Here is a 20,027-nt window from a genome sequence, read left to right as displayed (position 1 = left end):
GACGGGTCACAAGGAATCATTCAAAACTTGAATTCATGCCTGCTTGTTGGATGAGCATGCGCAGATGGTTGCCGTGACCCAGCCCCCCGCCCCGAATATCCTTTTTCGTTTGAAAACGCAACCTTTTAGTTACGGATACTGGTATCGCCCGCGTCCGAAAAGGAAACATCAAATTGAACAATTAAAAAACGATATCCTTTTTGTCCCGTGGACGGGCGGAAACGGAACTTTTCGAAAACGATAAAGTGAAAATTGCAATACTGTGGACAGACGCATGCGCTGAAGAGCTTTTTATCGATTACGTAACGTTTCGGCGTTTTCGTCGGTGCGGACCGTTTCAAAATAAAACGTTTCGTGTAGATCTTTTTGAAAAGGGGACACTAATAATCATATATTGTTAATATGAAATATCTAGTCGTAGGCGTTCTTATTGAGTTCCCTGTGTACTCGAAAACGAGGGCTGATGAGCTCACCATGTGACGTCACACTATTAATAACCACTACAGGAAACCCAAAAGGAATGCCTGGGGGTAAAGCTGTCGTCACTGTATTTATTTCTAGTTTGATGATTCTTGGTAAGTAAATTAAGATTGTGTTCACACAATCAAGCCGCTATGAAGACAGGTCCATGTTTGAACAGGATTACTCCAAACTCGCCCCCGAACTTTTTTAGAAAGCTATGGAGCACGTTCAGCCATTTAAAGACGAGCTCAAGCAAGGGATCGAGAAAAGAAGATCCACTTGTTCAAGTGTGAGGGAGATTGACAGAGAATAGATAGAGGACTTGCGCTAAGAGATCACGTGACTGTTTGGGCGGCAAACTAGCGCGCCTCAGCCTTTTAGCGGCAAAATAACAGCAACAAAAGCAACTTGTTCAGCGCTTACGAAAAAAAAAAAAAAGAATAACATAATTATTTTTTGAAAAGGTTTAGTTTAATTTAGAGATTTTATTTCTTCGTTGTTCTCTGGTGTGACGGGCGCAGTCATTCCTTTTTTTGAATTTGCCACCCAAAAAGGTCACGTCATCTCTTAGCGCAAGTCCCCTATTAGACGAAGCGCACACAAGAAAGCCAACATTGTCAAGTTCTCCTCTACCGCCACGGCCGGAGAGGCTCTCGCTGTGACGGGCGGGGTATTGAGTGTGTTTACCTTCTCGCCTCTCCGCTTGTCGGTATTGGCCTCGGGTGGCCGGAGGTGCTGAGATTATCGAGTACTACTGTCTAAAAATAAGATGGAAAAAGCACAAAGCGAATCGAATACGGATCAGAGCGCTGTGACGCCCGCAATTCGGCCCTATCTGGGATAGCCGAAGAGATAAGCAGACAGAACCCCCATTTTGGAAGCAGAGACCACGTGCTTGCTAGACTATTCCTTGGCAACCAAATGGTTACTCACCGGTACATAAGTCGTGATGGACGTTATTTTCCACGATCGCGACAGTGGGAATATTGATAGCCAAGACATCTTCCGAGGCAGCCAAATCGATCGGCACAAACACTCAAAAGGCGATGCGTACAGAGGGGCGTTCACTGTTGCAAAAATTGAAAACATTTATCGACAGAGAGAGAAATAAAAATAAAATGACCAGCATTTGCAGAATTTTGCGCCAAGTTTAGAAATAATTAATTATTTCGGGTTTAAATTATTTAATTAATTCATTTTCAAAGTATCTACATCCCGGGGTTGAATCTTTTACTACTGTAAAAACGGATTAGGAGCGATAGTAAAATAAAACTAACAAACAACAATTATTATTTCAATTTTATTGCAAATTGTTGCTAAATCTTTTCTTTCACCAAAGTCTTTTTCGTTATTTTTTTTTTTTTGCTATGAGGGAAAATCTATAAAAAAATAACTACAAAACACGGTCAAAAAAAACAATAGAACTATGTAAGTCAAACAATTTGAATCAACAAAAAGTAGTCGGAGAAGTAATCTGAGCTTCTCATTGTTGAGTATGTAATGTTACTATTGTCTGGTAGACATGTACGTTGAATAAAAATGATCTTCCTCTGATAGCATTTGAATACTGTTCTAGAATCCACTCCTTAAAATAGGTAACACGTTCACACAAGAATTCATGGTGACTCCACCAAAAGACCTCGCCGTATAAATAAAATAAATACTATAAAACCGTACAGGCCGAGGTGATGAATGGGATTTACGAGCTTAGAAGCAACGCAACGCCGGCTAGTGTCCACTTGGAAGGATTCTCTCTTGTCTTAAGGAAGAAGTTCCATACGTAAGTGGGGCCACGCTGTCGGGTCTTGTAGACGGGGCACTCGTAGACGTTCTTAGTGTCCTGTTTGTCGACTGGAATAGCTCTGATGAACATGACGGGCATTGCAGGGGTGAGATCCTTGAGCTTGGAGTCCGCGATCATGCCTGTCTGAGTATCCCAGCGCGCTCCCTCCATGAACAGCCCATGAACGTAGGCCCCCTCACGCGGTGGACTGTTAAAGTCCTCCTTGTTCTTCTTGGTGACGTCCACTTGGAGGGCCATCTTGTCCAGAGGCCACTCGTTCTTACGCGCCATGGATTGTTCGATGGCGGTCAAGAAAGACTGAGGATTGAAGAATCCTGAAAGCCAGACCACGTTAGGTAGGCAGAAGTCGGATGTCCACTGTTCCAGTTCCTTGATACGCAACAGAAGATCGACGAACCACGCGGCTAAGCCGAACATGGACGGGTAGGCGCGGCGTGTCCATGACTCAGGGACGTCATCCAGGAAAAGAGCATTGGACAAGTCTTCCATTTCAGACGTGATGGTCAGCTCACCCTATAGGCAAGAGAACAAAAAAGCATTTAAAAGAGTCAAGGTTTAACAACGCTCCGTACATGTAGGACTTACAGGACTTGTACATGCAAGAAAAATTTATATCCACAATTTGCTAGATTTTTTGATTGGATCTATACCATCTAGATTTTCTAATTTGGATCTATACCATATATCTCTTCCAAAAAAAATGAACCAGTGAACTGTGGACCATGGATCATGATGTATCATGATTCCCATTACGTCTACGGTAAATTGAGCAATGTTTCGCATTTAACAACAATTATTACGGATCGTTTTCCGCACCTTTAAACCGAGGTCAAGCTGTTTGAGCGACGTCTTCATCTCGTTGGTGAGCATATTCATTCGCTCACACTCCTGGAACGCGACCACGGTGTATGGGGTGCGGTCTTCGACACGCGCCATCATCTCAGGCACGTTAAACTCTTCTGGAAGCTTCTCGAAGATGTCATCCAACACTTGCTTCACCTAGGCGACAACGTATTAGAAACTTATTGCAGATATTCTACTTTCGGGGGGAATGGCGAGAAAACCTTTTCCGTGGTAATTTTACGGGTTAAAATAATTTTAAATGGGATTTTGACTAAATCAATCTTAAATTCCGCAAGAGTGAATCGTGAGACGATACATTAAACCAGGGTTCAATTTTTTGTCATATTACAAATATAAATGAAACGGTGATCAAAGCTGATGAAAAAAAAACAGTTTGCTAACTATAATCATCGTTTTAACTGAACATTTATAAGATGTTTTTTTTTTTATAGAAATTTTCAAATAATGACAGTGTTATTCAATTTAATCCTAGCCGTCCTCGCCGATTATCTTCACTGCCTTAAATAAACGCTCTTGGTAGCAATAAAACAGACCCCGCCTGCCACACCTTTTCCTCTCGTGTCTGCGAGGCTCCCTCCCCGCCGCCGGCATCTCGCGGCTGCATCTCTAGCAGGGTACGGAACAGGTTGTCCGAGGTGGTGGTGAGGAAGCCGATCTCGGCGTTGGGATGCAGGCCGTACAAGTAGGGACTTTCTGGCGGTAGTGTCTCGTCTATGTACAGGTGATAGCCCTTGAAGTCCGAGTTGGGGGGTAACGGGAAGCCGGGAGCGAGATTCAGTTCACCTTCAAGCTGTGATATATAGAAGTATTAAACCGATGCAAGCCACTTGCGTACGTACACAACTGCAATTGTCGTAGTCTTTGTTAGTTCTTTAATTTAATGCTGTCTAAGCCGTTTGTTTATGTGAATGCCGCTGTCATCGGACGTTGGTTCGATGATGGTGATAATGATGATGACAATGATGATGCCGATAATGATGACGATGACAAAAAAGTGGCCGTAAAGCGGCATTCCATGTACTACTGTAAACTCTGCAATTACTTTTGAGAAATACATGCGTGCGTAATATTGCCGTTGTCGTTGCATGTGTGGTGCCCTCACCATTTCAGGTTTCATGTACTCCTCCAGGTAGGTCTTACAGAGACGTCTGTCCCAATCATCCGTAATGTGACCTCCGTACATGATCTCGCCAAACAGGTAACGCAGGTCTGTCCACGGCACCTACGAGTAAAGGCAGTGGCGATTATAAACTGGTACTGTGTCTTTGATACTCTAGCCTGCTAGCGAACCCGACCATAGATCGAAACAAAGATGGCCCAAACACAGACTATCGTTAGCAGGCTACATTGGTACAAGTACACTAGTGAAGGCAGCATTGCCAAAACGTCAACATTTTCATTTACAACTACTTCAAAGATTTCACTCGATAATCTCCATATATATTATTATATATATATATATCTTCATATACATAATGTATAAAAGGTGAATCCAGTTCTCTGAATGCCATGTGAGTGTTCACAAGCTACAAGAGCTGCTGTTTTTTAATGTTATTTGATCTCACCTTGGCGTTGGCCTCCAAGTAGTTATACAACACATCCACGCTGATGGTCAAGTCGCCGGTGTTGAACGGGTAAGAGCGATTCCATCCTTGCGGACCAAACTTTCGTCTTTCCGCCACTACGGCGTGGAAGTAGCACAGCGAGAAAAGAATGCTCTTGAACTCATTCTCACGAGCACACATTTCAAGTGTGTCCTGAAGAAAAACGGAAGGTTAAGGAAAAATGTTATGGAAGTAGTTTTAGTCACCAAAATAAGTTTCTTGTAATTCCGCTACTGTGGCCACCAATACATTTCTTTTTCTTTTAAATAGCCAATTAGCACGTGGGAATCACAGTTACATCTTATGCCCTGATGTTCACTAGTGCATTTCTTTGTGCCTCGCTAATTGGCTAGTGAAGTTCGTGTCCTCATTGGTTATAAAAATGGTTTGCACAAAACCGTCAAGGTGGCCACGGTAGCGCGTCGCAATAAAAAGAAAGTAAGAATTGTCTTACAATGATAGCAGCATTCTGCAATGATAACATAGGACGTGTGGACCCAGTATGTCCGGTTTGTAAAGACAAACTAATCAGAGATAGCTGTGAACCTTATTCACCTCTTAATGCAGGGCATTTAACTAATTCCAAGTTACCTGGTTGAAGTTGTTGAGTGCCTTATGCAAGTTTGCCATCATGCCAGTGGGCGGTTCGTTAGTAATTTTGATTGACGTCTCCAGGATTCCTTGCGGGATAATATGGGCATCTGGTGTGCCTGCGGGCTCGGCGGAAATGTACACACGGTAGTCTGGATTACTTCCCTCGCTAAAAGCTTCGAGTTTCTTCTCGAGCTTAGGGAGCCAGTTCTTTACAAGATGTACATTCTGGCGAGAAAAACACAATGTACTGAGTATAGAACAACGGAAATCATCAAATAGGGTGAACTACGTCTCAGTAAAATAAATTAACCAGGTAGAAGTGGTGTGTTAAACCGCCGTGTGAAAACAGAGTTGTTTCGCTTCAGAGTGTTCTGCTCTGTCGAATGGAAAGTTGAAATGACATCGAATCTTCTGTTTTTATAGAGGCACACGACATTGACATTCATGATTACACCAAGCCTTAGCAGAACAGCTATTTTTTTTTTTCTACGGCTTGTCTTTCTAGTCATACCATACCATGGTAAACCTGGGGATTTTTTCATGATATTCAAACAGGTAAAACAAAGTAACTTGGCTCGATTTCTAACAGTCACTTTATCTTTCCCGGTATTCCCAATTATTTATTTCATTCTTATAACATTCGTAAAATAAAAATCAATTACTCCTAAATATGGAGTTTGCATGAACATCTTAGTACATACCTGTAAGATGACCCAGTGGCCCTCCTTAGCGGCCAAGTCTAGACACTGTTCAGCAACAATTTCTTGACCCTGGAAAAAGATTCCCGCTTAGTAATAAGTCAATCGTGCAGATGCAATATCAAGGTCAAAATCACAATTTCGAGAAGCGCAATTTTAAAAGGGTTTGAAAACCAGAAATACCAAACGTAGATTAGAGAAAAGAACTTTCATAGACACAGAAGAAAAACACAGAGCACAAAAGAGGATAGCTGAACTTTACCATGAGCCCGATATCAAGCATTGCACTATAAAGTAGTCAGGTCTATACAGTGCTACTTCTATTTAGCGGCCGTTCTCGGGACAGCGTACCTTTGGCGTCGGCGCTTAAGATAAGTATATAAATACAATATTTAAGTGAAAACTAAATATTTGGGGAATTTGTATAGTGTTCACTAATACAGGATGACTGCTTAATATAGAGTATAGTAGAGATATAATAAAAGTAAAGATTGAAATAAGGAGACAAACCTGGCCAAGTGAGACGTTGTGGAAGTTCTTCGCGTCAAAGGTGAAGCCTATCTTTTTGCCGTGTGCTTCAACGTCCTTCAAGGGATCCACCCCAGGTGAGAGAATGAAGAAGATGGGAGTCGCGGGACCACTCTCCTCAAAAGACATGGCGAAAGGTGTAGGCGCGTCTTCGACGTACTTGTGTCCAAGTTTCTCCTCCACGAAATTACTATGTACGGAAAGAGGACATAATGAACCTCCAAAAAGCTAGTAAAAAAGTAATACTTAGGCTTGGTGTGTTCAGAAATAACCGGGGTAATAAGGGGTAATGGAAGAGCCCAAAGCTATTTCGCTTTTAAGGCAGGAGGATCCAGGTCTCATCAAAGGTCGGCTTGGTAGGCTCATTAATGACTTATTCATCATCTTGCATAAGCTGAAATGTACCAAGGCTATCTTTACAAAGGAAGGGGACTTGACAAAAGCACTTTAAAAATTGTATAATAATTCCTGTGTGGAGCAGTCTGTAGCTTCCCAACGGGCTGTATTTCGAAGATATAATGTGTGCGCATCATGACAAAGACTTACCTGACGGCGTAAGTCATTCTGTCTGGTCTAAGTGCGCGCATCATGCATAGCTTTTGAAGTGCAGTCTTGTTCTTCCATTCCTGCGGGAATTTCTCCTTCTCGGGGCATTCGCTCTCTGCAAACTTCTTCCAGCGCTTGGCCGACCCCTCGATGTCGCGATCGAGGTTACGGAACTCTTCCATGTTACTCAGAGCCTTTGAGATCAAACAATGTGATGAGACGACCACAACTTAGGTCCAGTCCCCCTTCCCAACACACACACACCGCTCTTAGTTCTATAACCATTCCATGAAAAACATGTCACTGATGGTCTCTCGTTCTTGACGACGAGTTTGTTAAGGCAAAGATGGAGGTTTTTTGTATGGATATTTTTTTATTTTCACCCATAAATTAAGGTAAACAAAAGGCAAGGTGGTGAAAGGTGAGGTTGGAGTGTTGGTATTTCCTTTGCCGTTCTGAGCGATTGGACTATATAAAACAAGAAAGCTTTTTAGGGTGATTATTATGTACTTAATCCGTCTTATGACAAAAATGGACGGTGTTGATATAGCTCAAGTTAAGGCGTTGGGATTACCTTGATGCCTCCCCAGCTAAGGTTACTCAGGAAGTCCACAGGACTCGTGACGTTCATGACGGCGGGGAAGCGTAGCAGGAAGTCCAGTTCGTGAGGGATGATCTCCTTCTTCATCAACAGCACCTGCAGGCAAGCAATAATTTAGCAATTTTTCTCAAGAACAAAAACTCGAATGTTTTCTATACACGATAAAAGATCAAGAGGCATTTTGTTGACGGAACATCAGAACGCACATCCTTTGGGTGCAAAAAGTGGGTCATTTTTTATTAAAGGATCCTTTTCCATGGTACCTATATGCCAGCCCCCTTCAACCAATCCTATGTACGCGTCTGAATATTGTCGCTGTTTTTGCTTAAATATCTCTCACTGTTTCACGTTTACGAATGCTACAGTTTAGAAGCCTGTTCTACCTAATCCTACCTCAAAAAGTTCCCTTTTTGTTGCCTTCTTTGTAATGATAATTGTTATCATGGTGACTCATATGTAATGTTTACCTGGAATGCGACTTGAGCTGTGAAGATGATCTTATCCTTCTCAAACAGACCACGTGTGGTGTAGATGAACACCGAATAGGTGATGCAGTCGATAAGGTTGACGACACGTGCTTTTACTTCCTCAGCCGGTTCTGCGCGCTCGATAGCCTTCTGGAATACCACACTAAACGCCTAGAAGGGAAAGTTCGATGGAGTAATAAGCACCAGTGCAATAACTAATTACAAATCTTTCCTTAATGAAAAGCAAGTAATAAGACAGGTAAAAAGACAACCGTCGCGCAATAGATCCAGTCAAAGACAAATTCAAAGTTTTTCCTATGACTTCCCAGGTTAAAAAAAACAATTACGGCAGAATACATAACACATGTACACGTTTGTAATAAAACGTAATAGTCATGAAATGGGCAACAAAATGTATTATCATTCTGTTTGTGATATATTATCATTATAGCTAAGGTTTTAAAATCAAAGTTCGATGATTTAAAATTTCAGATCTGCCAAAAATCCTCACAGCGCGGTTAGCTACTCACCTTGAGTGAGAACTGATACATAGGGTTGATCTTGTTCAGGTCATTCAAGATGAAATAAAGAAGTGACGCCCTGGCAGCGGCCGGTCTGTAGGCCTCACGCGCATCGTTAATCTTGATCTCTGTCTGCTTGGCCTCCGTTACTTGGACCTCAATCTCGGCGGCTGTGCGTTTAGTTATCTCGAGATTCTCCACAAGAGCGTAGTCTCCCAGGAAGTTACCGCCAGCGGCGGATAGACGGGCGAGAAGGGAGTCCTCGAGTTCTTTCAGTTTGATGGTGAAGGCGTTTTGTTGTTGTGTCAACTTGGCCTGTTAAGCACAGATGAGTGTGAGAAAAATATCGTTGAAGTGAATGAGTATAGATAAAGGTTAGTTAGCGCCGCACATTTCAGTCATGAAATAACAATCCAAGGTCAAGAAAATTCATGGCAAATCTTAACACAGACATGTGTCTACACGCAACACCATGTCGCGCCTTAATTAATCACACAAATATAAGAAACATGATACATAATACCTGTATAACAGTTAACATCAATGTGTGAATGTTAACTGTCTTTCTGACGAATCACAACCGAGAACTAACACAAGTTGAGACGTTCCTAGTTGACGGTTTGCAAATCTCGCATGTGATTGGTCAAAACAATAATTTCATACATATTTCCCCTGTTTAAGGTTTTCCTGGTCGCGCTGAGATTTGATTTTTTACTCTAATTCACGCGCCACTGGGAAAATCCTGTCACTCGCCTTTGTCTCCTCGAGATCAGGTCTCTCCTTGCTGACGACGTCTGCTAGAAGCTGATCCTCCAGGCCTTCTCGTGTGACCGTGAAGTTGATGAGAGTGGTCTGGGCCTGCATCTCAGGTTTGTAATGCGGGTTCGCTAGTTTGGTATGTAGGATCATGCGGAAGTCGGCATGATACTCCACCTCCTTGTCACCCATCTTTATGGCTCTGAAAACATAAAGGAAACAAGGGGGATAATTCCACGCGTTTTCAGGTGCACGTGTATGTTGTGGTTTGAAAAGCTTCTTGGTTTGAAATTGTTAAAACTGGTTTAAATTTTTCAAACTGGTTCGAAAGATTTCATACTAGTTTGAAAAATTCATAGTACCTTAGGGTTAGGTTTAGGGACAAGGTTGGGTACGGCTTTATAATCATAGTACCTTGGGGTTAGGTTTAGGGACAAGGTTGGGTACGGCTTTATATTCATAGTACCTTGGGGTTAGGTTTAGGGACAAGGTTGAGTACGGCTTTATATTCTAACTACAGTATATTGTTAGGTAGTTGGTTAAAAAGTGATGAGTGTTTTAACCAGAAGACAGTTTATTAACAGTTATGATTGACATTGTTTACATGCATATGTGAACGATACCTCGTGATCATAATCAAATGCAACATTTGTTGCAGTACAAGGATTTAGTCTGGTTGGGGCAATAAGCCCTTTAATGATACCAAACTGTGTTACCACTTTTACATAATTACTTGTGGAATCAATCTCTGTAATTTTGCCAATGAGCATATTAGGATGTTATTTACTGACTTTGTTAGACTTATGTATTTGAATAGCAACAATGTCATATACATTAAATTTGAATTTCTTTGCTTTCTGTGTTTGTTTTTTCATTTTTTCATTATATGTTTTCTGTGATTCACAGATTTTTTGACCCTTACATTTCCTTCCCTCATTGTCAATATGTTCTTCAAATGGTACTGTTGGGTTGTCTTCTAGTTGTTCTTCCTGTTCAAGTGGTACTGTTGGGTTGTCTTCTAGTTGTTCTTCTTGTTCAAGTGATACTGTTGGGTTGTCTTCTAGTTGTTCTTCTTGTTCAAGTGGTACTGTTGGGTTGTCCTCTAGTTGTTCTTCTTGTTCAAGTGATACTGTTGGGTTGTCTTCTAGTTGTTCTTCTTGTTCAAGTGATACTGTTGGGTTGTCTTCTAGTTGTTCTTCTTGTTCAAGTGGTACTGTTGGGTTGTCCTCTAGTTGTTCTTCTTGAACCTCTTGTCCATCTTGTTCAATTCTGTTGACCTCACGGTGGGCTTTAAACCCAAAGACAGCTTCGTACGGTGAACATTTAATAGCTCTATGATACGTTATGTTCATAGTATATGGCTTCCATTGTTGCTTTGCACCATTCACCAACACTTTTTTGCTTTGAGATTAGTATTGCTCGCATGTCCCCCTCATGTGCGGTTGCTTCTTTCTACAAGGCCTTGAGTAGTTGGTGTCCTTAGAGATCCATGGCAAATTTCTATGTTGTTTTCTTCACAGAAGGAATTCAGCATGGCATTCGAAAACTCAGTACCGTTGTCACAAACTATTTTCTTTGGAAAACCAAATGAGTAGCAGTAGTTTTTAAGACCTTGTAAGACTTCAACTGCATTCTTTCCCTTCAATGGCCAACAAGTTACGTACTTTGAATGGTGATCGATAATGTTTAGCACCCATTGATGGCGCTTACTGCATTTGCACGGCGTGTTACGGAAATCCAATAGATCTAACTCGATTAAAGAGAGAAATGTTGGCGCTTGAAATGGTTTAGTAACCTCTTTAACACGACTTGTTATGGGTTTTTGTTCGGCGTGATATTTGCACAACTGTACGAACACATTGATCACTTTCTGTGTGACTTCTGCAACGTTATCTTGGATCCATTTTTCAGTTTTTTGTCGTCCTCTGTGAGCCACTCTTTGGTGTGCAAATGACAGATTTTGATGTAGTTGGCTACGACATAGAACTGGCTTTCCTCCACTTGAAACTACTTCGTTTTTGGCATTTAGGGTCCATTTCTTTCTTTTTATAGCTTCGATTTCGGTCTTCGTCATTTGGTTGCTTATTCTACGTTCGTTGCCTTTTGCTTTTTTCTTTAAGAATGTCTCGAGCTTTAGAATAGAACTCGTCAGTGATGAAAAATTGATGCCAGATTTCTGAGTCTTTGCTTGCTCTTTTATAGTATCTATTTGCTTCAAGAATTACACAGTCGGCCATATTGCTAAGTACCGTATCATGTACGATGCGCATGCGTGAATCTTAATGTAATTTGGGCATAAATTATAATACATTGCCGACATAAAAATGATATGCAAACAATTTCACCAACGAAATCCTCGATAGCGCAGTTGGCAATGCATTGGCATCAAATCCTTGTGAAGGAGGGGGGTAAGAATAGGGTGGTGTGGGGTAAGCAAATAGAAAGGATGGAAGAAAGTGGGATTGGGAAGAAAAGGGGATATTTGCATAATCTTTTATCTAGTTCTTTTAGTTACACCTCCCCTCCCCCCAAAAAAATCCAAGCCCCTGTTTTATTAATGACTCCCCAAAAATAAAATCCCTTCTAGAATGCTAGGTATCCAAAAATGAGCTAGTTGAAAAATTCAAACCAGTTTGAAAAAAATTCAAACCATGCCACATTTGAAACCACGACATGTACATATCAGGTTCGTTCACAAGCACTGTCTATGCGTTATTGTTCTTGGTATGTCTCAACTAAGAACCGGTCGAAATGGTGCGAATCAGGAATTTCTTGTACTCGTGTTCCATTGACAGCCACTCTTATTTTGAGTGTATGACTTTTTTTTTGTGATAACAAACCGTCCTTTCATGTGGTATTTGCACAAGGGTGGTTATCGCTAAGGTGCAAGAGCGAGCGAAATAAACTAGGAACGCCAGTCTTCAGTTGTTATGAGGGAGGTTTTTTCGTGATTACTGACCGTCCTTTCTTGATGGTGTTTCGTCCAATCAGGGCATCAAGCACGGGATCCACATTTTCGCCCATGTTCTCAATCAACACGCACTCGCCATTAGACACCGCGCGTTCAATTGTGTCCAAGTATCTGTAAGATGAGAGAATTGTTATTTGGGAATATCGGACATTTGGTCGTCACTGCACCCAAGGCAATGGTGGCGGGGAGACAGTCTAAGGCCGGCTTTGGCCGATATAGGAGCTGCATACAATTTTTTCCAGGCCTTTCATCGTGTATGATTTTTTTTGTTACTTAACCAGCCCCCCCCCCCCCCTACACTTTTCTAATGGTCCGTCCCTTATCTAAGGTGACCTAGACATTGATTGAAGTGCTAACTGACATTGAAAGCTCATCAAGACCTACTTGAAGCAAAGCAGAAGTTTTCAATCCCCCCCCCCCCCCCTTTTTGTGTGTGTTGCTCCTGGACACATGACCTATTCATGATAGAGGGTGGTATAATATAACTATCGACTGGGGCGCTATGTGAAGCTCCAGGGAGGAACAAACAGACAGCTCACCCTTTCTGGCCGAGTCTGACGATTCGTAGGTCGTTTCCTTCTCTCGTCTTGATCCATTTAACACCTTGCAGCTGAGGATCAATCATCAGCGGCCATCGCTCACAGTTCGTCAAGATCGTAGCGTTCTCGGTAGACATTCGGTCGGCCGGGAGGTTCTCGTTGTTCCATGTAGCGATCGTGGCATTGTCAGTCAGAAGGCTGAGAGGGTCTAGTCCCTCCGTAATTGGAATCTTCGGCTGTTAAAATGGACAGATATAGAGATTATTTATCCATACAGGCGATAAAATGCAGTAGATAATACTTAGTAAAACAAAATAAAATGAAGATTGTTGTTAACATCTCATGAACTTATCAACAAACGTGCAGCGCGACAAGGGGATAGTAGCCAGCGCCACAACGCTGAAAACGTATGCGCATGCTCCCACACAAAAAACACACGCAAAAAAAAAAAAAGAAAATTATCGCCTTTTTATGTTCTCAAAAAGTTTTTTTTTGCCGGTAAAAGCATCAATTTAAAACAAGAAGGCTAGTTTAACCGCGTGGTACTGCAGCTAGGCTTGTGCTTTTTAGCACCAGCGCGCGCTAGGCATTATGACGTGAACAAAACACTTCCTTGTGGAACAATCGCACGCGCAGATCCTGTTATGCCGTTAGTGTGTAAACTTACGTTTTGCGAAGCAAGGAAGACCAGCCATTTGTCATTCAAGAGGTTATCCCTGTACCGTCTAGTGAAGCACCCGTGATAAGACACGAACGCGGTGGTCAACAACACGTCTCCGGGGAGCGTCTTCTCCTGCTCCTTAAAGCTCTTTACTGACTCTCCCCAACGCACGTTCTCAGAGGCTAGACCACCCACAAGCCTGTTCGCAAGCTCGATGGTCTTCGCAGTGGACTCAGCTTCCTGTTGACATTTCAGCTTCTCGGACGTGGCTCTCTCGAAGTTCGCGGTGAGTTCTGCTAAGTTCTCATCAAGCTCTTGGATCTTTGCTTTGATCTTTGACAGCTTTTCTTCGGCAGCTGCCAGCTCAGCGTTCGCCGCCTCGAGAGCCTTCCTCTTGGGCTCGACATCGCAGAAGATGTAGTAAAACTGGACAATGTTGATTACCCACGCGCAGATACCGCCAGCGGCTAAAGACTTGCCCTTGATAAAGTCAGGTTCGAACTCGGGGTTGTCCAGGTACGGCTGTACGGCCTTCAGGTTGCTCTCGTGGATGTTTTCCTTGTCATAGTTGATCAGTTGGTCCAAGAATGCATCCACCTAGAGACAGGTGAAAAATGAGTAATTAGGTAAAAACACGAAGAATGAAAAAAAGAAATGGGAGCTGTTCACAAAAGGCGTGTCAAAACAAGACAGCAGCAGGGAAAGAAAATATCCGATAGACTCTTGGTACCTTGTAGTCTCTTTTGGTCTAGTTCGTGAACGTACACTCGTGTACCCTTATTCTTATCGCAAAGCTGTAAGCCAAGAAAACCTAAAGGAAAGTTGTAGAACAACTAGGTGGTCTTCGAAGGCTTTATGGAAACAGGGAAATAAATCACCAAAACATCGAAGTTTTATTTTAAACACCTATCTAATAAAATTTATTTTTTTTATGTTAAAGCAAAACAGATGACATCACTGTCACTGCAAAGTCAAAAATCTAGAGCAAAATAGCGAAATTACCGTCAGAAATATATACGACCGCAATAAGTTTTAAATGGTTATAAAAGGCTACAAACTCAAATAAAACATTTAGGAATATGCCAAGATCCCCCACCTTCCCCATCATGATCTTAGCAGCCTTCCAGCTACGGTCTTTGGGGATCTTGTTTGCAGGAGCCAAGAGTACCATGACTGCAGAACAAACGTTAACTACAGCACCAGGAGGGGAGCCAAAAGACTTCAACTCAGTCAAGTTGCCCTTGTTCAGCGTGTTCAAAGCTTCTTGAGCAGCCAGCAGCGCAGGCTCTGCCTTGGCTAGATCTTCCTCGCACGATCTCTGTTTCTCACTCACATCTTTGGCAATCACCTAAAAGTGAACAGGTTACTTTAACACAAACATTTCCGGGACAACGGGATTCATTTTAAGTGGGGAAGCTTTTGCAATTTTGGTAAATAAAATATAAAACTTGTTTATGTTTATTTTTAGACTTATCCACACGATCTGTCTTTAAATATTGAAACGGAAAACATGTGTGGCTTATTATAGGTTGCTTGGATCATTAACAACTTTAAATTCTTATCCACATTATCTAATTGAGTCATATTTATCTTGTATCAAGTGCAAACATACAAAATAACAAACAACGAAAAAATCGAAAAAGTCTTCCCCGGTTCATCATTTCTTCTTATCAACTTATTCTAGGACCCGGTTGAATAAAATAGTATATTAAAGCCATCATCAGCTGTCATAATTTCGCTGAGTCTGCCTGTTTGATACGCACTGGTTGAAGTCATCAGCCAGCAAGCGTTTCTGTGGGGTTTCAGGGGAGTGAATGGGCGGCTATACCCTTCACTTGCTCTCTATTTCCGCTGATACCCAATGTCCGCTCTACGCAGAAATACGTCAAAACCACTGACTGAGACAGTTTTCCACATACCTGCACTTTTTTCTCCTCGTCATCGGCAATTGCCTTCTCCTTGCTGACTTTCTCGGTCTCTACGCCGACTTTTTGGATGAGTTTATCTGCGTCCTCGTTCTTTTGTTTTAACTCCACTTCCTGTGAAGCTAGCTTAGCCTTCAGGTCGTCTACTTGTTGCGCGGTGCTCTGCAGTTTGAGGAGACCGTTTTCGAGACGCTCTGTCTTTTGTGTCAGCTCTTTAGATTTCTTTTTCAGCAAGTTACGGTACAAATTGATCTAGAAAGCGGAATTTCGCAATACAATTAGAGGTCGTTACACATGTTGTAAACGAAGTTGCACCCACTAACAAGGGATTCAAAAGTATCCGGATTCGTTTCGACGAAAACTCATCACTTTTTCGCGTCCACATTATCGTTTTCGCAGCGTTTTTGCCTGGATCCAGCCGTCCACACTAACACGGATTCAAACGTCAGAAAACGCTGAAAGGTACGGCGTGATGATATGCGCATGCTCATAGCAGCAGACGCGCCTGCGATATGACGATATCGTTTTTTTAATACGGATGCGACCACACTATGACCAAATTTTACGGATTCATTTTGATTCACTTTATACAGCGTTTTCGAAAGTATAGGGATTCGCTGGATCCGACCCCCGTGTTAGTGTGAACGGAAGGCCTAAACGTATCAAAAAGTGTATGGATTCAAACGCCTAAGTGTGAGCAATAGCTGATATTTATCATATGGTACGCACCTGTTCGAGAAAACTCTTGGGTGTGGTGTAGTTATAGCGCCGCTCGTTGGCAAGGTACATCTGGCTTTCCTCGTTCACGCTAGTATGTACGTATGACATGAATTCCGCCACGGGCGGTTTGTACTCCGCCTGTACGAGAACACAGCGCGTTAGACAATCTACTCGGACGACAGCACGCGATTACAGGCATTTTACCCAAAATGGCGATCGATAATTAAATTGTCAAGTCCATAAAACCATTCATTTATAGTAATCTAGCAAAAGGAAGCATATCGTCCTGAGCACATATAACCGGCATGACTTGTGATTTAGTAGTAGACCACAATTAGATGCTTTAATCATATTTTGGTTTAGCGAGCGCAATTTCAGAACGAACTGCCTGTTCTAGATTTTATATTGCAATGTTTATTTTGCGTCTCGTGGCACTTATTTGATGTAAAAAGTTTCTAACGTTTGACCTTTTTCGAGAGCCCTTAAAAAGTAGTATAAAGACTAAGTATACTAGTATTTGGTGTACTAAATAGTCAGTGAATACAGCCTGCCTCGACTCACTTCAAGCTGCTCTAGGTCCTCGATAAACCGCCTGCTGACGGATACTAACGCCTCCTGTGGCCACTCGTGGAACCAATCGATAGCCGTGCAGTTGGTGACGGCAGGGAACTTACGACTGCGCACGCGCAGGGTTGCACCCACAGGGGAGAAGCAAAGCACCACCTTCAGGTTCCTGGAAATGAGAGAAAGTGTCCAGGTATTAATGGAGGTAGTATGTAAATAATACATAATACAGCCACAGTATAGTGGGTATATGTGTATGTATGTATATGTGTATTTTAGGGTATTTTCCGATTGTTGTTATTTATAATCATTATAACCCTCGAGGGAGACGCATAGCTGTTCAAGTTAGCAACGAGTTCGAGTTGTCCAGATTCAGCGTTTCACTGTACATTCAAACTTACTGTTAGGCAGCCATTTTGGTCGGTTGTAAAACGAACGCATGTCAATCTTACCTGCGCACGCGTTCTATAAAGAACATCCAGCAGTTCTCCCGCGTATCCTGCAGGCCAGCGCCCTTCACCTCATTGCGCACGCCCGAAATGATATTCTCCACCTCGTCATCTGGGTAGAGCCCCGGGATCTCACCGGAAGCTAGTAGGTCGTTAATCAAGACAAGGAAATTCTCTTCCGGGACCTGGGCGTCTGTTAGCAGGAAGACTGTGCCGATGTTTTTGAGACCGGCTTTGGTGCACAGATTGGCAAGTTCAAGCTGATAAAATAGGAAGTTAAAAGGATCTCATTACCCAGTTAAGGTTATAGCATGATATTATGAAATACGAGAGCAAAGATACAGCGTGGACGAGTCGAAGGCATAGAAGGCTTTTGGCAGCCGCCATACAAGTCAGGTTTGACTACAGAACACAGCTTAGATTGAACTGTTAGCAACATAAAAATATTTTGGGACGGGATTCCGTGCGATGCTTTGTAAGGGTTTGGATATCAATCATCGAGTAAACGGCTCATCGAATTGAAAAGGAGATTCTACGTTGATGTCAACTCTTATTTTATCAAACAGAGAATGAACCCTGAGAACATTCACAGCAACTAAAGGACGTATTCGTAATGGAACATAAACAGTATACTTTTTTAAACACGGAAAATAATCGGGAAAATATCTTGCTGTCCTGTTGTCTTCGACAAACCCGCACAACACCCAGCGCGAGCTCTCAACCATTTTTGGTATTTTGAATAGAGTAAGCTACCCATACCTTCATGTCTGGGATACCGTAACCCTTCCTCAGTGTGATCTGGAACACTTCCAGTGCACTGATGAATGCCGCCAAACGAGCCAAACTCTGCTTCCCGCTACCACCCACGCCAACCAATAGGGCGTTGCCACGAGGGGACTCCAGGATACGGTTAATACGACACCTGGTGACAATATAAGATTATGGAGGAGATCATTAAAACGAAACATGAATGAGCATGTGTGACGTGTGTATTGCATTGAGGACTGTGAATCCCTCATCTCGGATAAGGTTACGCCGGAGGCTCCGTCTCTTACCGCACATAATTAACCTGTATTACGGAACGGGAAGAACTGCTTGGGACGCTTGCCCATATGCTTCCATTTTCTGTAACAGTGCTAACTCACACTCATGAATTCGTGAAGCATTTTACACAGGGACGAGTAAAGCCAGCAATATAAGAAGGGCATTTTATCATGTCTCCGAAAGCTTATTTGCGCTGTATACAAATGCTAAACATTATATTTACTTACACATGCTGCATAGCGTCCTCAAAGAGCACCAAGTTCATGACCGCGTTGACTTCGTTGTAGTTTTCCAGAGCCTCCGTCAACAGCTTGCTTAGAACTTCCCAGTCAGGGACGGCCAGGTACTTGGGCTCACCGATACCAGACGAAAAGTGACTGAACATGTTCGGCTTGGCATACATCGCTTCTTCGTCAAGTTCCTGAACAAAGATAACAATAAGTATAAGAAGAACAAGTCTGGATATTTAAAGAATATGGATGCGACGTGCTTGATACTGTTGTTTTGGTTTTATTTAAGAGTATCAAGTAATGTAACTGCAAAATATCATCCACGGTCGTGCACTGGCTTCAGGTAATTTCTTGGTAATGTTCTTACTTCAAAGAATTTCTTGGTCATGTCTATCTGAATCTTGTCAAAGACCTCCATGTCCTTGTCATCAATGAGCTTATCGCGGTACACACGATTACACTCATGCATCCAAAGGCGAGCGAAGTCCACGGGAGTCTTTATACACTCGTGTGTGGCGAAGAGAATGCCCTAAAAGAAGCACAGAGCATGTACCTTAAGCAAGCAACAATAACCATAACAATGATGGCGACGACGATGATAAATGTGAAGCACAAAGGGTGGGCAACGGCTATTTTATGTAACACTTTATACGGTCAAGTATCTAAACTTAGGGTGGTTTACCTGGAAGATGTTTGACAGATCTCTAAGGTTGAACACGTAGTGAAACTTGATGGCGGTCGGCAGAAAGGTACTTGTGACCTTTTGGTTCATGGCCAGCGCAGCGTCTGTCACTTTCTCTGTGAACTTGCTTACGGCGGACGCGAAGTTGTGGACCTTCATGTGACCGTTTAAGATGCTAAGGTAGATAGTCTTCAGAGCGTCCAGTCCGGGGAAACTGATAGCAAACACCGCGAAATGACGCTACCGGAAACAAAGAAGAGGTGAAAGAACGGTTTAGTCATGCTATAGTATTTATCTTAAAGGACATAGATCATGTAGATAAAAGTTTGAAGTCTAATTGTTCATGCTTTTACCCATATACTCTGAGTCTTTATTGTTTTTGTTTTTTGCTTTTTCTTAGCTTAAAGCATGGCGATTGGCAATTGTGGTGCTTTGTGTTACGGAGAGCTTTGGTGCTCAAGGCCTTTGTACTCTATTTTACTGTCTCATTCTAAGGTATTTGTTTTTGGCTTTTGTTTTGTTGTGTTTTAAGTGCTGGTGCTCTGTAACACCAAAAACTACCAAACCTTCCACGACAGGTAAATGGGTGCCCCCCCCCCCATTTTTTATAACTTTTAGATAATTAGGAAATAACCAGAAGGAGCGTGGCTGTGGCCCCCGGTTTTCTTGAGGATTCTGTATTCAGTATTTCAGGGCCTGTTTCGGCCCTAGGGCGTACTGCTAAAAAGACGTCTGATCTTAGTAACTCATAGAAAGCATTACAATACTATGATTACAGTGGAAACCTGTAGAAAAGT

General features: G+C 42.4%; 1 protein-coding gene across 1 annotated transcript in view; it reads right to left on the bottom strand.

Moving 5' to 3' along the window:
• Window positions 1–1,746: 1,746 nt before the first annotated feature.
• LOC5520211 (dynein beta chain, ciliary) overlaps window positions 1,747–20,027 on the bottom strand; it is a 38,650-nt gene continuing 20,369 nt past the window's right edge. The window contains exons 33-57 of the mRNA XM_032365282.2: window positions 19,231–19,470; window positions 18,916–19,077; window positions 18,546–18,739; window positions 18,034–18,196; window positions 17,278–17,534; window positions 16,823–16,994; window positions 16,271–16,399; window positions 15,536–15,793; window positions 14,713–14,964; window positions 13,623–14,213; window positions 12,956–13,191; window positions 12,405–12,527; window positions 9,443–9,647; window positions 8,699–9,004; window positions 8,169–8,339; window positions 7,675–7,797; window positions 7,101–7,294; window positions 6,537–6,744; window positions 6,030–6,098; window positions 5,326–5,553; window positions 4,696–4,887; window positions 4,233–4,352; window positions 3,678–3,920; window positions 3,083–3,265; window positions 1,747–2,779 (exon numbers count right to left, since the gene is read on the bottom strand). Coding sequence (XP_032221173.2) covers window positions 2,162–2,779; window positions 3,083–3,265; window positions 3,678–3,920; window positions 4,233–4,352; window positions 4,696–4,887; window positions 5,326–5,553; window positions 6,030–6,098; window positions 6,537–6,744; window positions 7,101–7,294; window positions 7,675–7,797; window positions 8,169–8,339; window positions 8,699–9,004; window positions 9,443–9,647; window positions 12,405–12,527; window positions 12,956–13,191; window positions 13,623–14,213; window positions 14,713–14,964; window positions 15,536–15,793; window positions 16,271–16,399; window positions 16,823–16,994; window positions 17,278–17,534; window positions 18,034–18,196; window positions 18,546–18,739; window positions 18,916–19,077; window positions 19,231–19,470 — 5,637 coding nt within the window. The 3' untranslated portion in view covers window positions 1,747–2,161. The remainder of the gene's footprint in view (window positions 2,780–3,082; window positions 3,266–3,677; window positions 3,921–4,232; window positions 4,353–4,695; window positions 4,888–5,325; window positions 5,554–6,029; window positions 6,099–6,536; window positions 6,745–7,100; window positions 7,295–7,674; window positions 7,798–8,168; window positions 8,340–8,698; window positions 9,005–9,442; window positions 9,648–12,404; window positions 12,528–12,955; window positions 13,192–13,622; window positions 14,214–14,712; window positions 14,965–15,535; window positions 15,794–16,270; window positions 16,400–16,822; window positions 16,995–17,277; window positions 17,535–18,033; window positions 18,197–18,545; window positions 18,740–18,915; window positions 19,078–19,230; window positions 19,471–20,027) is intronic.

This window comes from Nematostella vectensis, chromosome 12, assembly GCF_932526225.1.
Source record: "Nematostella vectensis chromosome 12, jaNemVect1.1, whole genome shotgun sequence".
NCBI lineage: Eukaryota > Metazoa > Cnidaria > Anthozoa > Actiniaria > Edwardsiidae > Nematostella > Nematostella vectensis.
The sequence above is the reverse complement of the archived record's forward strand: the minus strand, read 5'-3'. Positions and strand labels throughout refer to the sequence as shown.